A 25,632-nucleotide genomic window follows, 5' to 3' on the forward strand; every position below is an offset into this window, starting at 1 on the left:
GCTTGGTGTGCCACCTTTAGCTGGGAGTGTTGCAATGAAAAATTGCCCAGTGTATCATCACAAGCCCGGGCAGCGCAGTGTCGATTTTGCAACATCTGAGAGCGCGATCTGCATGGTGCCGGATGGATCTGCCATGGAATTTCATCACAGGCCCGGGGACACTCACAGAGTCCTGGGAAAAGACTAATATGATTATGCTTTGATAGAGCGGAGGTGGAAGCCCAGCCAGTTGCCATTGTTCCATCACAGCATGGGTAAAGTGTCTTTCCCTGAACGCGCGCCGCCCCCCCTTTGCATTAACGTCTGCTCATGTGCACTCTCGCTTATCAGCTGTTATTCACCACTCACATGCAGACATCCTCCCAGTGCACACACACACACACACACACACACTAGTGGACACAGATGCACACAGTGATCCAGCAATGTAATCACAAGCAGTCCGTGTTCAGGCATCGAGGCACACACTAGAGTAAACACTGAGGTACAAGTAACTTGGTACACATGCACTCACAGATTTACACTCGTGCACACACGCTCACACACACACTGAGGGAGCCTGGCACCCTGTCAGGCAGTCTGGCAGTGTTACAGGTCGTGTGTTTACATGAGGGTATCATGCTGTGTAATGGCTGGAAGTGGCAGGGGTTAATCATCAACGGCTCCTGTAAAACTCGCTACGCAACAGTCAGCACAAGTTTTTTTTTTTTTTCCTGAAATGAAATAAATGTTTGCTGCTACTATGACCGAGCATGTATGTGTCAGCCTCTGTGTGCTCATTGAGAAACTTTGTTCCCTCGGCGCGAGCAGGAAAACACAGATGGCCAGTCTGTTGCCATAACTAACAGTTGGTGTGATCGAGGTTAGGGTGTTCTTGGAGAGTCTCCTCCAGCTTACAGTGGTTTGGAGCAAAAGCTCGAGGCTCGAGTTATGGAAATCTTGAGGCAGTCTTGAGATTGGCTGCATATTTGAAGCATCCGCCTCTGAAAAGGGCTCTTCTTGTTAGTTTTATGTCAAAGCAGAGGCAGACTTAGGTGCTGACACCAGGCTCTCCACTTGGAACATCCTTTCATAGTTGTCATTGTTTAAATTCTATTGGCATCCCAGTGCGACTCCAATCTTATACAGCTTCGTGGCCATTCTGTGGCATGGATCAATGGATGGAAATGTCAGTCTGTGTGGCAGCTGAATGCTTCTCTGTGATTCACTTTGATCCTGACTGAAATGTCTTGCCCACTGTCGAGTGGATGTACTGGACAGTTTGTACAGACATTCATTAAGCCTATTGACTTTGGTCACTTCCTTGAGTTTATCTCGCGTGACACCAGCAGATTAATACTAGTTTTATTTTTCTGAATTGTTGTGACAGGTTTTGTTTAGGCAGGTCCCACAAAATTTGATACATCTGGTGCCCAGAGGAGGAATTCTGACAACTTTTGAGATTCCTTGAATTTTATCAAGCAGCAAAGGTTTTCACTAATACACCCATGCACGCACTCATCTGAAAGCTGTGTATAGCCATTCAATATTACCAGATGATTTAATGACTCTAGGGATCTCCTGACTTTGCTCCATTACCATTATGAAGCTGACATTTGTCGTTTTGAGTTTAACTTCTCAATAACGTTTGAATGAAACACCATGCAGTTGGGTACATACATTCATTTACTTCAGAAAAAAAAAAAATCTGAACGGAACCTTTCAACTGATGCCATTCATCAGGTCACAATTTCACTTTTTCCAGCATTTTGGTGTGAGCGTGAGGTTATTCTCACATATAGCTTCTTTTTATGCAATGTCAAAATCAGCAAGATAGTGGAGATGCAATATTATTTAAATATACCAAGGCAGTCCCTCCTGGAAATTATTTGTAGCGTTGCATTTGGCTACTTTGGTGAAAAGTGACTGAACTAATTGTGTTAAAAATAGATTGGAGGGTTGTTCAAGAGAGTGTTTTTGAAATGCACACAGAACAAAGTAGGTGTAAGTGTTGGATATGCAGCTTCAGAACATTATAGAAAACTACAGACACATTTGTAAATTTTTAATAAAGGAGGATTTATGTGGGGTTAGTAGCACTGTTGCCTCGCAGAAAGAAGGCTGCTGGTTCACGTCCCGGTGGGGGCACCGGAATCTTTCTGTGTGGAGTTTGCATGTTCTCCCCGTGCAGCGTGGGTTCTCTCCAGGTTCTCCGGCTTCCTCCCACACAGTCCAAAAACATGTTGAGGTTAATTGGTGATTCTAAATTGTCCGTAGGTGTGAATGTGGTTGTCTGTCTCTAAGTGTGGCCCTGTGATAGACTAGTGACCTGTCCAGGGTGTCCCCTTTCTTCGCCCTAAGTTGGCTGGGATAGGCTCCAGCCCCCCCGCGACCCTAGTGAGGATTAAGCGGTGTATAGTTAATGGATGGATGGATGGATGGATGGATTTATGTGTTTAGCACTGCTGGAAAACATTGACATTTTCAGGCTGCACGTATGTGGTCTGAATCAGTTGTGTGATTATGTCCACGTGGAGAAAGAGAGGAGAGAGGAGGACTGATTGGCAGCTGGGTGCATTATTTAATTTAGAATTTTGTTACATTTCACTTCACATAAAAACTGTGTGGTGTTAGTTGAATTCAGTAAAAAAAAATCCATGTTATAGACATAGTGTTAAGTCGCATAGTCTGGTCAAGACCTTACAATATTTTAGAGAGAGAAACCAAAGCACCTGGTGACAGTGGGGAGAAAAAAACTCCCTTTTAACAGGAAGAAACCTTCAGCAGAACAGACTCAGGGTGGCAAAAACATCTGCCTCAATAGGCCTTGGTGAGGGGAGAGTGTGGAGAGAAAAGACGAGCAAGAAACAACAAATAATATCCAGTAACAGCAGATGAGAAACATGCAGCTCTGGAGCCAAGGACACCTGCAGGAAGGTGCAGGGAGAGAGAGGACAGAGAGGACAAAGCACAAACTATGACAGAGGGAAGACATAAAGTTAATGACATGCAATAGTGGCATATAAATGCATTGAGAGTGAAATAGAGGAGAGGGAAGAAGAGGTGCTGCTCAGTGCATCATGGGAGGTCCTCCAGCAGAGGAGGCATATGGCAGCATAATTAAGACATGATGCATGGTCACCTGAGTTCTAATTCCTGACCCAAACAGGGAGCTGGTTCCACTGGAGTGGAGCCTGATAGCTGAAGGCTCTGCTGCCCATTCCGCTTTTGGAAACTCAAGGAACCACAAATGGGCCATTACTCAGAGAACAAAGTGTTCTTTTGGGATAATGGGACACCGTGATGGGACGTGATCATTAGGAACTTTGCATGTGAGGAGAAGGATCTTAAACTCTGTTCTGGATTCTGGATGCAGAGAGGCTAATGTGGGAGAAGTAAGATTTCTCTTGCTTATTTCTGTCAGCACTCTGGCTGCAGCGTTTTGGACCAACAGGAGGCTTGTCATAGTTATTGGGGCAGAACAATAGCCCAGCCTAGAGGTAACAAATGCATGGAATAGTTTTCAAGCATAACTTTGTGCAGGTGAAAGAAGGCCATCCTGGAGACTTGTTTAAACTTAAGTACAATTAACTTTAGTCTAAAATGTTTTACAATCTAGAATTTGGCTGAAGTAGCTCCGTACTCTTTTCATTTTCTAGCCCGGTTAAGTCATTTGGGATCTGAAGTTTCCTTGTTCTCTGTTATGTTCCTGCTTTTTTCCTGCCTTTGGTTGCCTTCTCCGTCTTCTTTCTCTGCTCTCTCCTTTGATCCACCCCCACTCTCTACTTCTCAGTCAGGGCTACAGGCAAAGTGGCTGGGACAGCCAGCCTGTTTTGTTCTCTCTTCCAACAGCCTGTTGGGGTCAGAGGTCAGAGGCCCTCAGACGGGACTCCCTGCTGCCCCCTGGTGCTCAGCATTACCTACAGAAGGAAGCTTTCCCTTGTGTGTGAATGTTTGGAGGCTGTGAAAATTGGAGACCTGCCAAGAGTCGACCTGGAGAGAGAAATAATCGAGCCAAGCCTGATTAAATCCCCAAATTTCTCCTAATCAGGACATTCAAGGGTATTTAAATGGTGTGAATGAGTCTTTAATTAAATTACAAAAAATTAAAACGGCACCTTTAAAAGCCCTAAAATAGCATCAGTACAAAAACCTGAAGTCTGTGAAATACAGATTGCAGAAGTGTCATTTGCATATGATTCTGGACTCACCCGAGCTGCTCTTTAAAGTCAACAAAATAAAAAATTTAAAAAAAAACTAACATATTAATTAGGCTCTTGAAACAAACCGTGTGAGTGGGGTAATTGGTAGGGTCGTTTCTGTTTGTTTAGTGTTAAGGCTTGAGCCGGCAATTAGCGTTCAGACCCCCTTTTGCCTCAACCACAATGATTTTGCAACACATGTAATTAGGTCTACTTGGTATGTTTAATGTAGTGCATGTGAAGTCTAATGGAAAGGGAACTGTGGAGCTTATGGCTTCAAAATAACTGAACAGTCTGTTACGTCAGGTGTGACTGCCATCAAACAAACTGTCTCCTGCTTGTCCTACCAGAGGTGGACGTACCAATGTCAGATCATTAAAGAAAGGTTAATTGCACAAGCAGTAGTTTAGATATGGGTCATCGTATGTGTCCATCCACCAGCATATCACCCATTCTGCTTTGACAAATAACCCGTTTGTCTTTATTATTTCTGGGTCCCCAGGTCTGTCTAAGTTCCATCAGGAGCCATCACCCCAAACTGTGCCCACCGGGGGAGTTGCCCGCTTTGAGTGTCAGATTGATGGAGTACCCACACCTGTTATTACCTGGGAAAGGGACAAAGAGGCTGTGCCTGAGGAGACAAGGTAACCCCACTGTGTTTTGTTGTGATCCTTTGTCTTCTCTCTGTATCTTAAATACTCTTGTAAAGTGTATTGATGAATGAGCAATGTAGCAATGTGTACATGCTTTAGTTTTGCTGATAGTTTACAGTGGATTTAGTACAAGTGCACCGAAGTGAATGCAATATAAAACACTGTAGTATATATAGAGTCTGATCTGGATTTAAATTGGAAAGTTTCAGTTTATCATAACCGGTAGCACTGTTGAAGTCCTCCAGTTCATCTGATAACAACAGTATGGAGCTATCTGTTCATCTGGAGAATCCCATTCAGCTCCGTCCTTTGTTGTTCAATACAAAAAATGTGCATTTTGGTTCGTATGCTTCATATGTTTAAGGTGAAAATGTGACCAGTCTTTTTTTTAAAATATAAATTCCCCTAATGCTGTTGTTAGTAGAAGAAGAAGTTGTTTGTTCGTCATAAAGGGTCAATAGTAGTCCATGTTTAAAAACTACAAGCATCAAAATGGGCCAAGGACTTCTACTTTGTTGTGTAACCTTACGGTAATTGTGCCGGCTTGGTTTGGATTAGATAAAAGTCTAAGAGCAGAACTATGTTCAAAGTAGAATTTCAGGATTTCAGTCACTATAAGAAAAGCACTGAAGAGTCACCTTGAGTTTAAAACAAACAACACGGAGAGAAAAACACATTTCAAAGTATTCGCCTGTGGCCACATCCTCGACAGGTCTCTCTCTGTCAGTTCTCTCTCACAAATATTCTCATTTACTGGGCCACTTAACAATATTGACATTTCACTGTGGCTCTACTGGCCCTGGAATATGTTTCCGGCCTTATTGCACCGGGCTAAGTGTTAATGGCTGCTGTAGCCCCGCATGACCTGCAAACAGCTTGCTGCTTATAAGGTCTTATTGGTGGGATGTGGTTCTCCCACCTCAGGCGCCGTTAATGGCCTCTCGCAAAAATCAGCCAAAGGATGGCTGATATATCACTGGCGATTCTCTTTCTCTCCCTTCTCTCCTGCTTTAATGTGCCTTTTTCTCTCTATTAAAGCCTCTGCCATCTCTTGCTCTTTCTGTTTGCTATTATCCCCGATCCGCTTCTATTTCTGTTACGCTTCTATCTCCGTTTTCTCTTCATTCACTGCTTTCCGTCGTCCTCTCATTATCTCTTTTTATTCTTTGTTTTTTCCCTATCTACTGTCTGCATTTATAATCCCTCTCTTTCTCTTTTTTTTATTCACATTCGCTCCACTTCTTTTCCCCCTTAACCACATTTTGGTTGGATTAATAGGTCATGATAAAAGTGATAAGAGGTGGGATGGCATTACATTGCCGGGCCCTGGGGGTCTGGCTTGCAGACCAGGAGTAATATGTATGAAATGTGACCTCTGCAGCAGAGGGAGAAGTGGTGATATGTACGATTAGAGCACACATGATAACGTCAACAATACAAATTTACCTTGTATGGGAAAAAATACACACAAATGTGTCACTGCTTTTGCATACTGCATTTTGGGGATTGTGTGAATCTCAAGGTCTTGCCTTTGCCAAGAAAACAACTTTGACATGTATGAAGAAGGATGCTTTGTAGTGACTGTACACAAAAAGTCACTCTCCTGAATAAAGACGGATGCCGTGTGAGGACCCCACAGGATCCCTGCAGAGTCGATCAGCTGGATACTTCATGCTGCAGGGCACTAAGCCATTTTTTTTCTGTTGCTCATTCTCCTTCGTAATCTTTTCTCCCTCTGCTACCTCTCCTCTGTTACTGCCTTGTCTATAACAGGTTCATTTCCCTTCCTAACGGGGTGCTCCAGATTCTGGAGGTGACCAAGGAGGATGAGGGCGTCTACCGCTGTGTCGCGTCCAATTCTGCCAGAAAGGACATCAGTCATGAAGCCAGGCTCACTGTCTCCACAGGTGAGGTCTCTTGTGGTTCTTTATTGTGTTTGAATATGCAGGCAGGCACCTCTGGGAGCTGGCAGCCCCGTCTCTAATGTGAGTTTTAGGACAATATGCTTAACATACATCTACCCATTTTCTTGTGTAGTCTGTGTGGGTTTATAATTATATTAATCATGTTTATTTCAAATTTTAAACATTATTATTTCCAAACTAAACATTACCATCAAAGTAAAAGGTTGCTATAACACTTAAAGATTCCTTCCAGGCAAGTTTTAAGCTTTAAATAATTCCTTCACATACAGTTTTTCCACATAAAATCTACTCCATGTCCTTTACTTTTAAAATCCAGAAACTGTTCTGTTGAAAATTGTACCTACGAGACATAATTCAATGCGTTTGTAAGTTGTATATGCACACCGAGCCGTGATTGACTCCTGTATTTTATGTGATGTCACGAAATCACGATGGTGCACGTCTCAAGGTGAACGCAGAGAAACTTTCCACCTTCAGCAGATGAATTACAAAACAGCCTTCTAGTGTCAAACCGCACCTACATCATTCTGCTCAGTGAAGGTCAGACACCCAAGTGAAGCACGTTTGAGTGGCATGGGCTTTAAAGATACATTATAATTGAATGCATTATATATGCAGCGGTGCTTGAAAGTTTGTGAATCCTTTAGAAATGTCTGCATAAATGCGGTCAACAGATTTTCACACAAGTTGTGATTGGATATAAAGAGAACCCAATTAAGCAAATGAGACAAATATATGATACTTAATTTATTAATGTCAGAAAATGATCCACTTTTACATATTTGCTCGTGGCATTAATGTAATCATATTAATTTTACTGCTCTGTAATCAGTCTGTGATAGAGCGACTTAGAGGTGTTTTCATCTTTCTGCGGGGCTCTATTGACTATTCACTGATGTCCTGACATTTTCTTTAGAATAGCTGGTAAAATTCAGAATCCATGTTTCTATCAATGCTGACGATTCATCCTGGACCAGATGCAGCTAAACAAGTTCAAATCATGATGCTACCACCACCGTGTTTCAAACACAGGACAAGACCCTTATGCTGGAGTGTACTGCTTTGTCTTTCTCCAAATGTAACACTCATCCTTTAACTATTCTTTTTTTTCTAATAGCTATCTGGCATTTCCACGTATTTGTCTGCAAACAGCAGATAGGCAGCAATGTTCTTTTTAGAGAGCGACAGCTTTTTCTTTGCAATCCTGCCACGTGCACCGTTGCTGATGAATGTCTCCTGATGATAGATTCACAAACCTAAGCATCAACCTTGGTTCCTTGTTGACCACAGACTATCACACACCTTTTTCTTGGAGTGATCTTTGTTGGTCAACCATTCCTGGGTCGAGTAGCAACCGTCTTGAATATACTTTATTTGCACACAGATTGTCCTACTGTAGATTGGTGAAACTGTTAAGATGTGGTTTTGTAACCTTTTCGGCTCTGATGAACATCAACAACTACGTTTATGAGGTCCTCAGGAATCAAGCGAATGCCTGACCTTAGTAAACCCTTGTTCTTTAAATAAAGTGAAGTTTCCACTCATGCCTGATTGTCAACCCACTGACTGAAAACACTTGATTCTAATTTTACCTTTCAAATTAACTACTAGTTCTAGATGTGCACATCGCTTTTCCACTCATTGAAAACGTATTATTGGATAATTTTGCTCAGTAAAAAAATTCTAGTGTTTTTTGCCTCATGAGTTTAATTGAGTTCTCTTTATCTACCTTTTGTACTTATACAGAAATTTGATGGTGTTTGATGTCATATTTATGCAGAAATATTGGAAGTTGTGAAGAGTTCACAAACTTCCAACCACCACTACGTTTATAATAAAGTGAATTGGACGTGTTCTTGCTGAGAATATATTTATAAATGTATTTTTTACTCTTATTATTCAGTATTATAGTCTGTATTACTTCACCTCACCAATCTATGTCTAAATTCCTACAATAAAATAATATAATATAACCCGAAAGGAATGAACATGATGTGCGGCATCTATAAGAAACAAACAGAATCACTTGATCATCGTGTTGATCATTTATGTAATTCATCTGATTTCGGTAGCTGGAAATGTGAGAGCAGAACGTTTGAATATTAAATTGCTTCTAAGTTAGGCAGCAGATAAAAACATGTTTTGAAATGGAGTGATGTTTATCACAGTGTCGAATATTTTTTTAATTCAAATCACTGTTTATGGGTTCATAGAAAAAATGGCTGGTTTGAATCGATGTCTGATACTTAGGTTGTCTTATTAAAAGCATGCCCATTATGTAAAGCACTTTAAGCTTACGTTGTGTATTAAATTGCTGTATATTTGCTTTGCCTGTCCTTCAGAATTAATTTGCCGTACATACAGTGTCAGGAAACTTCTCTTCTCTGAGTATTCACTCACTATAGTCACCTTCTATATAGCTGCTGACATTGGGCTGACACTTTTAATGTACTCTGCCATACGTGTCTGGCGCGATGTTTTGTTCATCTTGTCAGTCACTGATAAAAGCTTATTTTCCCTGCTCTGTAAGAGAAATGCAAATGATTCAGGGATGGATCTCACTGACTAAATACGAGTATAAAAAATCTTGTTATGCAATTCTCATAAGTTGCTGCTGAACTGTGGGGAAAACGGATTAATTGGTTTAAATAATTTACCTCAATGTATTATGATAGAAATCACTACATTTCTTGATACCACAGATAAGTAATCACATCTAAATTACGCTATTCAATAAACACAATTTCTATATTTTTTTCTAAATAATGTACCACTGTGCTAAAAATTCAATTCAATAAGTGATGCTGTTTAAAGAAGAATGAACATATACTTCAATATACTGCCTTGAGTTTTCTACTATCAGCATAAACCTCTCCGTCTTTATTCAGAGTCCCACGATGACTGCAAAATACTTGCGTTAGTGGATTACATGGTGCAGTGAGTCAGTGACGAGCATCATGAGGTGTGATTCTGCCATTAGGAGTCCCACTTTAAAGCCGTGCTGTATTATCTGCCTCTGTCACTAGCTAGCTAGAGACCAGTCAACTTTAATTGGCTGCTCTGTGGAAACCTTTGTGTTCCTTTTTAGTCACAGCCAGTGTTTCTTTTAAAGGGAAAAACAAAAAGAAAGACGAGGAGAAACAGACAAAGGCCAAAGCAAGTGGATTAGATACAGAACATTCACTTTCACAAGGTTGTTGCAGCAACATTTCAAGTCTAGAGCCTATTATTTTTATGTTAGTCTTTTAGATAGATAGATAGATAGATAGATAGATAGATAGATAGATAGATAGATAGATAGATAGATAGATAGATAGATAGATAGATAGATAGATAGANGATAGATAGATAGATAGATAGATAGATAGATAGATAGATAGATAGATAGATAGATAGATAGATAGATAGATAGATAGATAGATAGATAGAATGTTCACACTTGCAGCGAAAACAAGAAAAATATGTTTCCCCCAGTGGCCTTGCTGCTGTCATGCAACTCAAGAAGGACACTACTTAAGACTCTATTAAGAGTCACTGCATGAAGCAGGCGTCAGATCTAATGCCATCACTTCACTTGCTTTCACTTCTATGAATAGAATACCTCAACACCCACAGCCAAGCTTTGACAGGTTGATCTCAAAGTCATCAAATCACATATTTAACTTCAGAGGAGGTAGAAAATAGAAAATGTGAAACATTCGGCCTCTTTCAAATCTACAATCGCTTGCATTTTTTTTCTTTTACTTCACCCGCTTTCTTATTTTTTTTTGCTTTACACTGCACACAAGGCCCTTATAAAGGCGCACCCTGCAGTGCAGTCCTGGCAAAGGCAGACTGACCCACTTAAAAGCTTATGCATAACCAAGGTTTGCTGTATGTAATCTCAATGATTAATTTATAATGTGTTTACAGAATGCCAGGCCTCTTTCCTGAGATCATTAGCATTATGAGCGGCTGTGGGCTGAGCAGAATTGCAGGGAAGTAAGGCCCACTCACACCAGCTGTACCATGGGGACTGATACACTCCTGAAATGAGCGTCCCTTCAACTCATAAACAATACACTTTGAATAACTGCTTTGTCACTGAAGAGGAGAGGTGTTCCTCAGTTCAATCACTGAGGCCGTTCTATTAACTGACTTAATGGTTTACCTTTTTTTTTTCCGCTCACAGAAGCATTTTTTCTTTGTGTGTTCTCTTTTTTTTTTTCTCCTCCTGGTCATTATGTTTTAGAAGCATCACCTCCTTTCTCTGTTTAACCATTTCCCCCTCAGTCAGCCATTTGGTTTATGGTTCATCTCTGGTTTTGCACATTATGTCTGTTGTCTGTAAATGAAGGATCATGTCCACAGCCACCATTAAGTCATAGTTTATTGAGCCTAAGCCAGATTCCATGAAGTACTATAGCTACAGGGCCTGTATTGGTGTTAAAGTCATCTACCTCATGAGTCACAGACAGTTCCTTTGAAGACATTCTCCAAAGCTTTATAAATCCTGTTCTTTCCTCCAGCTAAGTTGCAAATAGGATACAGTGCAGGGTTTTTGCAGTACGTGACAATTAGCATTTGAAGTCTTTGCATGAGATGCTAACTGCCGGTCTGCAACAGGATAGTTTTTGCTGTGATTGTGCAACTAGTGTCCAAAATCAATGTTTCCTCTTTTTTTTTTTTCTTTAAATTATTTTTGAACTACCCTTTTGTTTCACTTCATTGTTGAATAATAAAGTATTTAGATTGCTGCAAAATCTGCAAAGCTCTGCAATCTGAAACCCAGGATCTGGATGGTAGCACGGCTCATTCAGTCAGCGGGTTCAGCACCGACTTGCCTAATTTTTTCCTGATCAAAACACCAAAGCATATACTTCTTTTGTTGCGATAGGCTCCGCTGAAGCCCTGAACACAGTTGTGATCGTAGCGCCACCTCAGAATGCCACAGTTGTGCTCGGCCATCCCGCCGTGATGGAGTGCATGGCACAAGGCCAGCCAAAACCACTGGTATCCTGGAGCAGACAAGGTAATACCACAAATGTTCTTCCTTGCTTTTTTTTTTTTTCTCTCTTTGCTTCCCAGCCTATTTGTTTTCCTCTTATATTGCATCTGTCACATTTTCATTATCTGTGTCTCTCTCTTCCTATCTGCCTCTCACACACAAAGAACAAACATCAGCGCGTCAGGATCGGATTTGCGGTACCTGTAGCTGTTTCACTGACAGTCGCTGTCTCTTCTCAGCTGTTCTATTGTGTTTTTGGGCTGCACTTTACGTAAGATTATTTGACGCATCGATTCATTCGCACCTCCACAGCTCTGACACGCAAACACGCGCGCACACGCCCACACACACACTTGTGAAATCTTGGTGGAAATTATGTCATGTGGAAGTTGTTTCTCACCCTGTGATTTGGCAACCTCTCTGCAGTTTTTTGGAGTGTAGTTACTGCTTTTGAAATGATGCACTCATTCACACATAACCTTTCGCTATGCAGGGAATTCTTTGCAAGAAAACTGCACTCAACTATTCAGGTCATGACAACTGCAAAGCGGTAATTGGTGCTTGATTACTTAACATCTCTTGCCCGTGGTTTCGCTGCATGTTTGTTTAGTGAGATTTGGGGGTGATGAAGATTTTCTGTGGAAAATACTCACTCCTCAAAATGGCGGACAAACTAAATAGGGGTCTATATAGTGAATGGTGAATGATTTCACACACAGCTTAGGAGTGTGCCAATGCAGACGCCTCAGTGAACTCAGACTGAAAAGTCACAGAGCCACCTGTTGGTCAGTCTGTGTGATTACAGGTCAAATCCCCTGCTGTTTCAAGTGCTTTCTCTCTCCTTTGTGCTGTTGCTCAGGCATCTGAAAGCCTGAGAAATGATCTCCACTTTTCTCAAGGCCAGTCTCCTTTTTTTTTTTTTTCCCATCTCTGTGATGTGGGGCCGTCGTCTGATGTCCTCCATTGCTTTCTGCTTTGATCAGACGGAAAGCCCATTTCCACTGATGTGGTTGTCCTCGCAACAAACCTGGTGATTAGGGACACGAGGCGTCACCACGCCGGCGTCTACGTCTGCCGGGCCAACAAGCCCAAGACCAGAGAGTTTGTCATTGCTGCCGCGGAGCTGCATGTGCCTGGTGAGAGTCGTGTAATGTTTGGTATCTAATGACAAGTTAGACATTTGTTAGAGCTGTTTAATTGAGAGTAGTTTCTGTCAAATCTAATGTAATGGAATTTGTGTGAGTAAATGTGTTATGTCCTGCAGGTTACTCCCATCTATACATAGAAGTTAGATTATTTTATAACGCAATGAGCCATTTGTCTGTAATAAATCCAGAGCTGAATGTCACTTTGGGGTTAAAAAGCTAATGATTAACTGGAACATTACTTGTTGAGTCCTTTTGCATCTGCCTCTCATGACTTTGGCTTCCTATCATCCCTCTGCTAATGTGTTGGTTGACAAATTGGTACAATTAAGCAGTGAACATCCGATCATTCTCTGTGGCACATATGTACGAAAATGCTAAACTGATGATTCTGATTTTATGACAAGATGGCAACTTGACAGAGAAAAATGCAGAACTTAAGATACTGAACTTGTTACGTTCTACCTTCTGGAAATGATTCAGGCTTAAAAATACAATATTTTTTTATTTAAAGAAACAATTCTTCGTATTAAAGTCACTTCATAAGTCAGATCTACTTAGTTTGAGAAAGCAGTTTTTTAATGTCTTCTGCGTCTCTGCTGGGGCTTCACGTGACATTCCTTGAGTTATCTTAATTTGAGCTGGAAACATTTAACACGTACTCTTTGTTAAAAACTGGCAGGTGTGAACTTTGTGAGATATGGCATTTACCAGGCTAGTAAGATCGAAAGGAAGATTGTATTGTGTTGAATAAAGGGAAGTGCAAGATAAAACTGAAAGTCAGGATGTGTTTTTACCTCAGTTTTGACCTACTTATTTTGTATAATCCGTCTCACACAAAATATTTTCAGTATCCCTTTAATTTCATGTTGCGCAACTCAAACTTTTGCTTCCAACTCCCAACAGCCCCTCCAGTGATTCTTCAGCCCCCAGAGACGGTGTCGCTCTCTCGGGGAAACACAGCTCGGTTTCTGTGCAACAGCTCTGGGGAGCCTCCTCCAGTGTTGCACTGGCTGAAGAATGGCCAGCCGATCAAGTCATACAGACGAGTGAAGACCCAAAACCCTGGAGTCCTGCTCATCAACCAGCTGGCTCTGGAGGATGCGGGCTACTACCAGTGCATAGCAGACAATGGACTTGGCACGGCCTGTGCCACTGCCAAGCTGACGGTCATTGTGAGGGAGGGTCTGCCCAGCCCTCCTCGCCACCTGTCTGCTACACCGTACTCCAGCACAACTGCCCTGCTCACGTGGGAGAAACCTGAGTACAACTCGGACCAAATCATCGGCTACTCTGTGCACTGCCAACGCGCTGCAGGTGTGTTCTTTTTATTAGTCTGTGTGTGTGTGTGCAGACATATGGTAAGTGTGTCCATATTTCAGGGGGGAAAAAAAAGAAAAAGTAATTGATTTGAATATTGTCATCCCTTTTCAGGCTCCGATAATGTGGAGTATCAATTTGCGATGAACAATGACACCACAGAGTATCTCGTCAAAGAGCTTCTCCCTCATACTGCCTACACGTTCTTTGTGGTGGCTTACTCTCCCATGGGTGCCAGCCGCCCATCCCTGCCTGTTACTGTAGAGATGCTGGAGGATGGTGAGTAATAAAAACGAGTACGCAGGTAAAATGAGGCTACAGAGATGAAATAAGGCCACTCAGGTAAAATAAGGCCAGCCTGGGATTCGTCACTGACCCAGAGAGAAAACATTTTTACTGCGTAACTCTTTTATCACTTTTAAGAGCTTGTGAATCATCAGTATCAGAGTAGTCATTTAAAAAGGAGTGCAAGTAGCACACTGGAGACTGAACTGAGCATTTTTGCTTCCAGCCTCAAAATCTAATTGAGAGTTCACATTCGGTTATATTCTAGAATCACCACGTAAATGCAGCAAGCCTTGGATAATTCTTTAAGTACACACTGATTTAAAGTTTTACGAAATATGAAATAGTTAGAGACACACTTTTGTTCAGTGACTCTGAGGTTCTATAGGAAGGGCCTTGAATGTGCATCATCAGACAGCTCACTGTGTCTTTTTTTATTCATTCCTTCAGTGCCGAGTGCACCTCCTCAGCTGTCTATAGCCAGCACTTCCCCCACAGACATCAGGCTGATGTGGCATCCACTATCCTCACAGCACAGCCGAGGAGCTGTTACCCGCTATCGCATTGAGTACAGCACTTTGGATCAGAGTGAGTAACCCCTGCTGGCCATGACTGACAACAAGTGAAAAACATTTTTATGACATGCTGAGACTACTCGAGGAAATATTAGCTTTGGCTTAAGTGTGTAGAAAGGGACAAGCATCAACAGTCTACTTTACCTGAATGCTTGACGTGGTTGGCCATATCTGCTGTACTGTTTTAACGTTTTTATGCTGTTTGCTCTCAGTTTTTCTATAATGAGTTCTTTCCAAAATATTCAAAATAAAAAAGTGAGGTAGGTATGTTGTAGGCACAGTGGCAGAACTTGGACTGTTATTGTTTTGCTCACAGTTCTTGTTATAGTTCTAAAATATAGATCATAATGATTTAAGAGTACAGAACTGGTACGAAAGGGTTAATTTAATTTATAGAATGCACAAGTGCGCTGGCCCGGCAGAGCTGTGTTCTGAGTGCTTTTCTCTCCAGAATGCACGGGGATTTCAAGCTCACTCTCAATGGAGCTTTTTAACAGGTTGTCCCTGAGAGACTGCGTTATACATGAATTACCACAGAAACAGAACATTTGTAATACAAATGATATGTTGAATCATCCTTTCCAAGAAAGAATACAGCTGTGTGTTTTCTTCTAAAAAAAAAAAAAAAAAGACATTCAGAACATCAGAAAGAAGAGATACCTCATTAGTAGATATGTATACATAAATGTGCCTGTTGTGTGTTGCCACAGTGGGTGCTGTGTTCTCAGTGGAGGTGGGGGGAAATGAGACGCAGTTTACGCTGAGAGAGCTGCAGCCCAACCAGGCTTACCGACTGAGGATAGCAGCTGGAACTGGCATTGGCTTTGGGGTTCCTTCTGAGTGGGCCCAGCACCAAACATTAGCCCACTACAACCACAGTGACCACAGCATGGGTAAGGAAGACACTGCACTGGACTCACTTTGCATTTGTTTCATCCTAAGAATTTCTGTTTTGTTTTATTCAGGACTCCTGTTGGTCATGTGGTAGTGACAGGAATTTTTGAAAACTATGATCAAGACAAGAAACATAGAGTCCTTTATGTTAACTGACCATTTAGTCACCTAGTAAACATATGCTATTTAGACTGTCTTGTACACCAGTCAGCTGCATTATTCTTTTTCTTATAGTGTAGTTACCCCTCATGCTGCCAGAAAGCTCGGACCTATCAGGCCATACACACGGGACCTCTCGGGGTGTCTTGTGGTGCCTGGCATCAGAATGTTGGCAGTGGATCCTTTGGGTCATGTGGGTTGGGAGGGAGACTAGATTCACGACTTGGACTGTTGGTCAAGTTCCTCGAGCCATTCATGAGCAGTTTTTGCAGTGTAATAAGCCAGATCTTCCTGCTGGGGGACACGGCTGGCAACAGGGGCGTGTTTGTTCATCAGCGATGTTTAGGTGTGTGGTCCATGTCAAAAGAGCATTTGACCCACGTTTACCAGAAGAGCATTGCCTTGTAACGAGATGATCGGCGTTATACGCTTCAGTGTAGAATTTAAAGTGATGGTGTCTGTTGTTAAAAATGGAAAATGCAGGTTAGACTTTACAGTATGACTGAACACTGATAGTGATCTCCACTTCACATTTAACATAACGAGAATCACTTGTTTGTTTGTTTTTCTTTCAGTTCTTATTGTTTTGCTTTCTACATATTATTCAAGCTGTATGGTGATATTTTCTTTGTCAGCAAAGCTAGTTCATTTCTTCATTGTTCTCAATTATAAATGCATCACACCTTTTGTTTAGATACAGTAGTGACTCATTGCAGAAGTTATTGGTTTGCCAAGCTGCAGCAATATAATGCTGTTACAGCGCAGCGTGTCTGAAAAATGTAACTTTAATTTTAATTCTGAAGTCCAACCTTCAACAGCTGTGCTCCCTCCTTGCTTGGGAGGCTCATAATTAATGTAAAGCTTGTACACTGAAGTACAGACAAACTGAATGTGAGCTGCTATTGCACACATGTAAGATGACATATCAGCCAGCAGCAGTACTGTAAGGATTTAGGCAGTGATCATTGCCATCAGGTCGATATATAGTTGGACTGAAGGTCTGGCGGTTAGAATAATTTTTCCTTTCACAATCTTTTCCAGTGATCTTTGCTCCTACTGAGCTGAAAGTCAGAGCCAGAGTGAGCACACTCAATGTGACATGGCATCCCTCACCCAATCACACGCTGGTCTCTGGTTACAAGCTGTCCTGTCGAGAGGTGGAGGTTGACGAATCTGCCAACGGGGAAAGGACAACACAGACCCACACCATCAGGCTACGTAAGAAGGCAAGGTATCATCTACTCACTGGCCTGGGTAAGTTGTTGACAAGAGAACTCTCCAAATGCAATGACGAAGCACCTTGTCCATGCTTTTCTAACCTTGCTTTTATCTACGTTTTTGAAAAATGGAAAAAGGAGTCATCTTTTTTTTCTTTTTTTTTTTTTTAAACAAATAAAGTACAGCTGTCTTTGGCAGATAGTGGTGTATTACAGCTATTTTGAAAAGTAAAAGAAGAGAAACCTTTCTGCAAAATAAAAATGAATGGTTGAACATTTCATTCAAAAACAGTCTCTTAAGTTGAAGCATTTGGTTGCAGGTAGTAGAACATTTGCTATTTGTGGTTTTCGGGAAACAAGTACAAATCACTGAAAGCATATTCTAACTGACTGTGGCTGGAACGTCATTCCGTCTCCCTCTGTCTCTGTTTATTTCTGTTTGTGTCAGTCCCTGACCGGCAGTATGAGGTGAAGGTTTGGGCATTCAATAAGCAGATAGATGGAGCAGCTGCAGTGTGGAAGGGAAGGACAGACAAGGCCCATAACAGAAGTAAGACCTCTTTATGCATGTGTGGATGTATAAATGAATGAATAAATAAGTGAATGAAACACATGTTTACATCCTGAACTCTATCATTTTTATAGAGTGGCGAGTAATAATAATGATGTTTACATTTTCCAAGATTCAAGGGAAGTAACATGTACTTGTGTGTTAAAGCTTTGCTGCTGCCCTTACGCCCGCCTCCGTTGCCGCCAAGCAGCATCCAAGCCACGGCCAACAGCTCCACGTCCATCTGGCTGCGCTGGGAGAAACCGCGGTTCAGCAACGTACGCATCATCAACTACACGGTGCGCTGCAGCCCGGCAGGAACCACCAACGCATCGCTGGTCTCCTATCACACCAGGTCAGGACATCAGGCAAAATACCAGAAACCTAATCATGCCTGTAATGTATAAGAAATAGTGGCCCTGGATGGCACAAAATAAACATTTATGGTCAACATTCATACAGTACTGCATCCTGGATAACTCTTTTTGTATCAGTGTTTTCATTGCAAAGCATAGACTGTATAAAAGATGGACGTAGCTACCGTGACGTCACCCGTTGGTTTCTGCACTGAGAAAATGAAGCCAGGGTTTTGCTACTTCCTGGTTGACATCTTGGATTTTTGGAGCCAGTGACGCAAAAATCGTCGGAGGGGGGCGGAGCCATAGGAGCAGTGATTGGTCAGACGGATTGAGAGGCGGGCCCTCCTGCATCGTCACTGCCGACTGTCAATCAAGCAGCCACGCCCCTTGCCCCGAAAATGTTGACGATTTTTTATAAATTCAGTATTGATTTATTTTCAGATTGGCCACCTGATCTCTGGATTTGATTATGAAAACTAATAAGAAAAAAATCCTGAGCTGTAGGAATGCGGTATTTCCTGATCTGTGATCACTTCTTTTCCAATTCATTTCTATGGGAGCCAGGGCTTTTTGGAGCCAGCAGCTAGTGGACGTAGTGATATTGAAGGTTTTTGACACTTCTGGGTTGGCTTAATTTTTCAGGGCCGGTTGCTACGACCATCTTTTATACAGTCTATGTTGCAAAGCCCTATTTAAAGTTTTCTCCTATAATTGTACACTTTAAACTCCAATGAAATTAACATCTTTATTAAATAAATGATATGATCTTGCTTCGAGAGATGAGATATTGTTCCGATATAATTGGTCATATTATATACTATATACTATATTTCGCAGTTATTTTTTCTGTCAGCACAGAGAGTACCTAAGTCCTTTCCCATGCTCGTGTATTGCAGTTCTGCGCAGGAGATTCTGCTCGGGGCACTGAGGCCCTTCACCCGCTATGAGCTGGCAGTGCAGTCTAATGGAGTGGACGTGGTAGGACCCTTCAGTGGCACTGTGGAGGAGTCCACTCTGTCTGACCGTGAGTCTCCACCGAGATTCCCCTGCAGGTTTTAGATAGTCTGCTGATTACGAGTAATCAGCAGTATATCCACAGTAGGTGTGAGTGTTCTGACTCATGTAGGGTTAGACAATTCACTTCAAGTCCTTTATTATGAACCTGATGGTGGAAAATAAATAAAACAGAAAAAAATCATTCCTTTCCTTGACAACCATTGCATTTCCCTTGAGCAAGTCACTTAACCTTAACAGCTCAGGGAGAACTACACTGTGCCAAAAAATAGAAAAGCGCAGTTCTATTGGACAGCTACCAGGTGTAGATATGTGTGGGAATGTGCCTCTTGAAGACAAGGAGGATACAGGGTCAGTGCACATTTTCTTTTTGAACAGTGTTTAAAGGAAATAGTGGGAGCCTGTATTTTAGGTCCTTTCAGATTCATTCAGCTCAAAATATAGTTTTGACTCTGTCCCCTCTGAGTCATCTAAAAATATGTCACACATTTGTTTTTCATTGTGTCTGCTAAAATATATCACCTCAAGCTCCTTGTAAATCATTTATTTCCTTTTGTTCTTCAAGTGCATATTCATGTTTCTCGAACCTTTTGGCTGATTAGCTGCACCTAAAGGGTGGCGTATGCTGATTTTATTTAATTATTTTAATCTTGTTCTCAAGCAAGCAAGGTAAAGGTGTTCTGTTTTTGCTGTCTGGACTCCTGAAGTGGTGCAGCATATGCATATGAAGGAGTGCTTGAGTGCGTCTGGGCATGCAAGCGAATGTGTGCTCACTCATGTGCATATCAGTGTGTTGGCTGGCCACTGGCCAGTGAACATGGGAATTAGCGGTTGGCAACAATGGCTGATAACTAGCTGGAATGAAACCCCCAGGTGTAGTAGTGGCTCTCGTGTTGACCAACAACTCCATCTTGTCACTGAGGTGAGGGTGGTGGGTGCTGAGTGGGCCGCTCTTAATGACATTATTACCACCAATCACCCCGTCACGCTCCCCACTACCATGTGTATCACCTGAGCCCCAGCCCATTCCCCCAATGCCCCGCATGTCTCCTCTCTCCTGTACCCAGGTGGCAGGGACATGAGGACACAGATGGTTGTCACACAACATGTCAGATCCCCCACCAAGACAATATACATTCCCCAGCTGTGAGGCCTCATTTCTGGGCTCTAATTACTGACCCGCTCTTCCTTTCCCCTTCAGGGCCCTCCACACCTCCGGAGGAGCTGCAGCTGAGTGCTCTGGACTCCTCCTCTGTGCTGGTTAGCTGGCGCCCTCCGCTGGAGCCTAATGGTATCATCATCGGTTACAGGATTTTGTACAGCGGCAGCCTCAGCGAGCCGGAGCACTTCTGGAAAAACCTCTCTCAGGATGGTGGGTGCTCCCTGGCACATGAAAAACATGTTGATTTTATATTGATATTTGATTTATGCATTATTCACCTTTGCTTCAGTAATATGTATTTGTGTCTCTTTTTTAGAGTTGAATACTTAAAAAATTATTGGCATAATTGAAACTATAGAGCTAACGGTGGATCTTGACAAGGTTTCTCTCTCTCATTGTTTTTCTCAGGGAGCATCACCAGTGTGGAGGTCCAGGGTTTGTCCAGTGGCACTCGTTACTTTTTTAAGCTGGGAGCGTCTACTGAGGTGGGGCCAGGGCCTTATTCCCCCATAAAGGACGTCCACACGCCTCTTCAGCAATATGGTACATGACATGTAGAACTTATTTAAGTGGCAGTAATGGTAGAGAAAGAAGTATTAGAAGTTTTAAGGACACTCATTGTAGGACACTAGTGATAGCATTGTGCAATATTTTCAATAAACTTGTCACAGTAAAACCTTGTTAACAAAAAATGAATGTTAAAATTTACCAGATCTAACAGACAGACAGAAAAAAAACATATTTCAAGATCAACATTTATCAGCAATCAGTTTATGTAACATGGAAATACTGCTATGGTCGAAAATTCATGAGCGGAAATGAGAAACACTGGGAATGAGGAGGAGGAAGGTTATACTCTCAATGTTTGGAGGCTGCAAAGATTCAAAACGCCTAATTAGAAATTGATGAAACACAGAGGCATTTCTTTGGCTGAGGGCTAGGATAGTGGAAATACACTAGGGCAAGCAAATTATCATTAGTTAAATTAATAGTAATGTTATTAAAGCTGTTCTTTCAGGATTTCTTTTGTTTATTCATTAAAAAATGCTCTCATCAATGCCAAATTATTCATCATGCTCACCGTTCTAAGTACTGTGACTTCCTCACTAATTATTATTACTTTTTACATTTATAGAAAACAGAAGAAACTACCAATCAGTCTCTTTTTTTGTTGCAAGAACACACACCCTCCATTACTATCTGTGCATATATCACAGAAATACACACAGTCCCTCCAATTAAAGTGTGCAATTTGTCCCTGCAAGCAGAGAAGCTGTACATCTGCATGACTCTGTTGTTTCTGTTGCCCTATTCCACATTTTGAGGATAGCATTAAAGCGTGGATATGAAAGTGGGGGGTGGCCTCATCAGCGACCCCCAAGGGAGATCTTTGAAATAATGTTCTGTGTACATAGTAGAATATGCTGGGGACAGCAGTTTCTTTACTCTCGTGTCATTTTTTTTTGTTCAAGCTCACGCTTTCCCGTACATTCAGTCAGCATTTTAGTCATACCTGTAATTACTTTAAACATAGCTATACCTTTAACTCCTCTGTGAACAATTAAGCATTTTGTCGTTTTATTTTTCTGTCATGAGCACCTAAGAGGGATATTGTTTACTTTGTGAATATTGTAATTACAGAGGGTAGTTTTGGCAGCACAAGAAGCAGTCAAATGCAGTATTGTTGTTTGTTCTTCTTCTTCTTCTTTTTTTTTCTGAAAAGCAAAACTCTAATAAAAAGGCAGAGTAACAGGTTTATTTTGTTCACATGAGCTGTAATAGTGTTACCAGTATGCAGTGTGAATGGGACTGAGGTGGCTGGTGGGTGGGTGAGATCTTCTGCCATCTGTTTCCTCTCCTCTCCTAATCCAGACTGCCAAAGATACCCAGCATAAATGAATATCAATGAAGGTCTGCCTCTCCCTTGTTCAATGCTGCCTTGTGTTTCTTTGCTACAGTAACCTTACCTTACATGAAGGAATCAGTCACTTCTAATAGTCCCTTTATGCCAGACCTGTGCCAAGTAGTATTTCAGTCACGATGTGTTTTTATAATTCCTATAATTTTTTTTTTTGGATGGACTTCTATTATGAGTAATAGATCAAATGTGAAAATTAATATGGTGTATATATCTGGGGTTGGCTACATTTCTGCCACTTTAAAGGCCTGCTTGTTGTTTGTGTTCATTAAATTTTTTTTCTTTTTTTTGCATATTGTTTGATATTTTAACAGAGCTGGATATCCATGCAGTGACAGGCATCATAGTCGGTGTGTGTCTGGGACTGATATGCATCCTCCTCTGCATGTGTTTCAGCTTTCGTAACAGCAAATCCAGGTACAGTAACTGCACAGCATCAGTAGATCAGCACCAATGCATGTTACCTATTACACTCCTTATTAAAACAACAAAAAGCTAAACCTGCATATTATTCAGTCTTTTTTTTTTTCTATCCCTCACATCCACTGCATCAAATAGGGAGATATCGAGAGGCCTGGACTCCACAGCTATGACGCCTCAGTACAGGAGAGGAGGCTGCCCTGTTCCCACCACCGTGCCAGAGTGCAGCGATAGTCATGAGTTGGAGACATTAATGCCCCTCGGCAGCCAAGAGTCTGGTCAGCCGCCAGCAGAGGCCCCAGAGGAACAGAGTCTGATGGCAAGTGCTAATCCAAGGGAAGGGGAGGATGCCCCCGCACCTGAACCCAAGGTCGAAACCTGCAAGGGAAAAACTCATTTCCAGATGGGCCTTGGATGTTCTCTGTGTTTTTTTTTTTTGTTGTTATTTTCACGTGTTGATAGAGAGATAATAGACCTAATTTTGATGCTTTCACTGTGTTCATGTTGCAGGCTGCTTGGAACGGCTCTGTGAGCCATAACTGGGCCAACAGAATCACTAGATACAGAGACACCATAACAGAAGACTCTCCAGCACTCATCAATGGAGCTCTCAACATGCTAATTACAGATAACGGCACGGTAATTGAAGAAACACAACACAACAACTTGCATGAACTACTGTAGCCGGTCAGCCAGTGACAAACAGCTTTAGCTTTAGCATCCCTGGCTAAAATCATATATGTTCTTGACAGACTAATAAGTCACACCCCTCATAGTCAATGCAATTTAGATCTAAACAGTGGCAGACAAACCACTAAAATGCAATCTTATTTTAAAAAAAACAGAAAACTTGATTTCGGAAAGAGGTAAACAAAAGCAGCATCTCATTTCTGGCTGGTGACCATCGATTCTGCTGCCTGATGTGACAGGTGTCGCTGGCAGATATCAGCCAAAGCTAGATTAATTTTTGCTCCAAGAAATGACTTTTTATTGTCTGCAGCTGACTGGCTTATTGCATGAATACTATGCATGTGGTATTAAATATGCATTGGCCTCCATATATGAGATTATTGCAGACTGAGGCTAAAGTTTTTACTCCACAGGTTAAAAATTAGAATACCCACCTATTGCAGAAAACACAGAAGTAAAAATTGTCTTTGTATTGAAGGGCGAAGCTTGTTAGTTCTAGTATTAATACTTAACCTGTGCTCCTTGGCCCTCGAAGTAACACTCACTACTACAGCCAAAAGCTAGTTAGGTGGACACACCAACAGTTGAGGCTTACATAGGAGTAGATGAAACATTCATCCCCTACACCAGCACATGCCCTTGGGATGTGTACAGAGGAACTATAATGGACTCAGAGTTGCTCAGCGAGATAAACTAATAGGAAAACAACTAACAGTGACATTGTTTTGTTGCAGGGCTTAGAAGATCGCCTGTGTACATCCCTGTGCAGTAACCAGGTCGAGGCAGAAGTCATTGTTCACTCTGAGCTGTCAGATCCTGGGAGGGAGAAAGAGGAGGAGTGCAGTGAGCGGGACAAGGAGTCCAACACCACCAGGGGACCCTCATTATCAGAGGACAGATATTCCCCTCCTCTCCTGGCAAGTCCGCCAGCAGAGGAGGAACCTCTAGAAAAACTATCACAGGCCCAAAGCCCCTCGAGTCTTCCCTCAATAAAGCTGATGGCTAATCACAACGGGGAGATAGAAGGTATAGGACACCAGCCGCCTGCAGACACAGAGCCACAGCAGGACATGGGGCTGACCAATGGCTTCCACTCGCCTAAGACTGTGAGGTCTGTGCTGAGGTCAGAGCATCTGGAAAACGGGGACTCCAGACACTGCCCTTCAGCACCGGGGAAGGCCATCTCTGCTGGACGGTCCCCTGCCCCCTTTGTCAGCTCCGGCCTTGTCCACTCTACCTCAGCAGCACACAGTTATCTGTGCCCATAGCCTCTGCATGTAGGGCATCAGCCACGCATAGACTGACTTTCTTTTATGTGCCCAGGAAGAATCCCTACGGATTATTTTATGCACCTCATTATTGGATTTCTTTCTCTTCTTTGCAAAGTTTTATAGGTACTTTGAATCCATTGTTTCATACGTGTGTATATACGGTATACATATACAGTATATTTTTAGTGGTAGAGTACTGTATATGGGTATGCATTCTCTAGCATTGCAACCATACTTTCCTCTGGGTAACTTTCCTGTCCATAGGAAAGAAAAAGAAAAAAAAATTAACTTAACCAAGCAGATGGAAGTGGATTGGAGGAGGCTATTCCCACTGTGTCGCACATGGCTCTGCTCCACTCAGGAATGAGAAAAAGCCAGGAACGTTCCCTGAGTGAGTGAGCACTTCAACAGGCTATCATCGTCGATGGGAGGATTGGAAGCGGAGGGTCTCCCCGGGCTTCGTTGTGTGGATGCTACTTTGCAGTGGCACTGAGGAATAAGCCTTAAAGAGTATCTGCACACTCTGAGAGTGCAGACCACCTGTGTTTCTCTCCAGCCTCCTGCTGTCTCAGGGTCCACACGCACACACAGACACACACTGAAAAACACAAAGAAAGCTACAATAATAGCAAATTCCTTGATACGTCACACAAATTCAAACAGTCATGCATAAACACGCATTCACACACATTTCCTGACTGGAGTGTGGGGGTCTCAGGTGCCTAATTATTCTAGGTGCGTTTATAACCTCTGTATATTTCTATATATGATTATATTCAGTACAGTTACAAAACATGTCAACATGAAGGATAAAAAAAAACAAAACACTGAAAATGTAAAATGATATGGAGTATACAGATTTGGTACATGTGAAGTATTCTTTTCCAAAATGCCATATATCCAGGTG

At 42.0% G+C, this 25,632-nt stretch overlaps 1 protein-coding gene across 1 annotated transcript in view; it reads left to right on the top strand.

The window, feature by feature from the left end:
* Positions 1-25,327, top strand: part of igdcc4 (immunoglobulin superfamily, DCC subclass, member 4) — a 48,008-nt gene extending 22,681 nt beyond the window's left edge. The window contains exons 3-20 of the mRNA XM_008283937.1: positions 4,684-4,825; positions 6,608-6,741; positions 11,636-11,770; positions 12,730-12,882; positions 13,798-14,208; positions 14,326-14,490; positions 14,947-15,084; positions 15,782-15,964; positions 17,166-17,378; positions 17,790-17,891; positions 18,060-18,246; positions 19,147-19,274; positions 20,466-20,636; positions 20,835-20,969; positions 22,659-22,761; positions 22,903-23,083; positions 23,275-23,403; positions 24,189-25,327. Of these exons, the coding sequence (XP_008282159.1) occupies positions 4,684-4,825; positions 6,608-6,741; positions 11,636-11,770; positions 12,730-12,882; positions 13,798-14,208; positions 14,326-14,490; positions 14,947-15,084; positions 15,782-15,964; positions 17,166-17,378; positions 17,790-17,891; positions 18,060-18,246; positions 19,147-19,274; positions 20,466-20,636; positions 20,835-20,969; positions 22,659-22,761; positions 22,903-23,083; positions 23,275-23,403; positions 24,189-24,722 (3,344 nt within the window). The 3' untranslated portion in view covers positions 24,723-25,327. The remainder of the gene's footprint in view (positions 1-4,683; positions 4,826-6,607; positions 6,742-11,635; positions 11,771-12,729; positions 12,883-13,797; positions 14,209-14,325; positions 14,491-14,946; positions 15,085-15,781; positions 15,965-17,165; positions 17,379-17,789; positions 17,892-18,059; positions 18,247-19,146; positions 19,275-20,465; positions 20,637-20,834; positions 20,970-22,658; positions 22,762-22,902; positions 23,084-23,274; positions 23,404-24,188) is intronic.
* The last annotated feature ends 305 nt before the right edge of the window (positions 25,328-25,632 follow it).

This window comes from Stegastes partitus, unplaced genomic scaffold, assembly GCF_000690725.1.
Source record: "Stegastes partitus isolate 25-593 unplaced genomic scaffold, Stegastes_partitus-1.0.2 Scaffold333, whole genome shotgun sequence".
NCBI classification, from domain to species: domain Eukaryota; kingdom Metazoa; phylum Chordata; class Actinopteri; family Pomacentridae; genus Stegastes; species Stegastes partitus.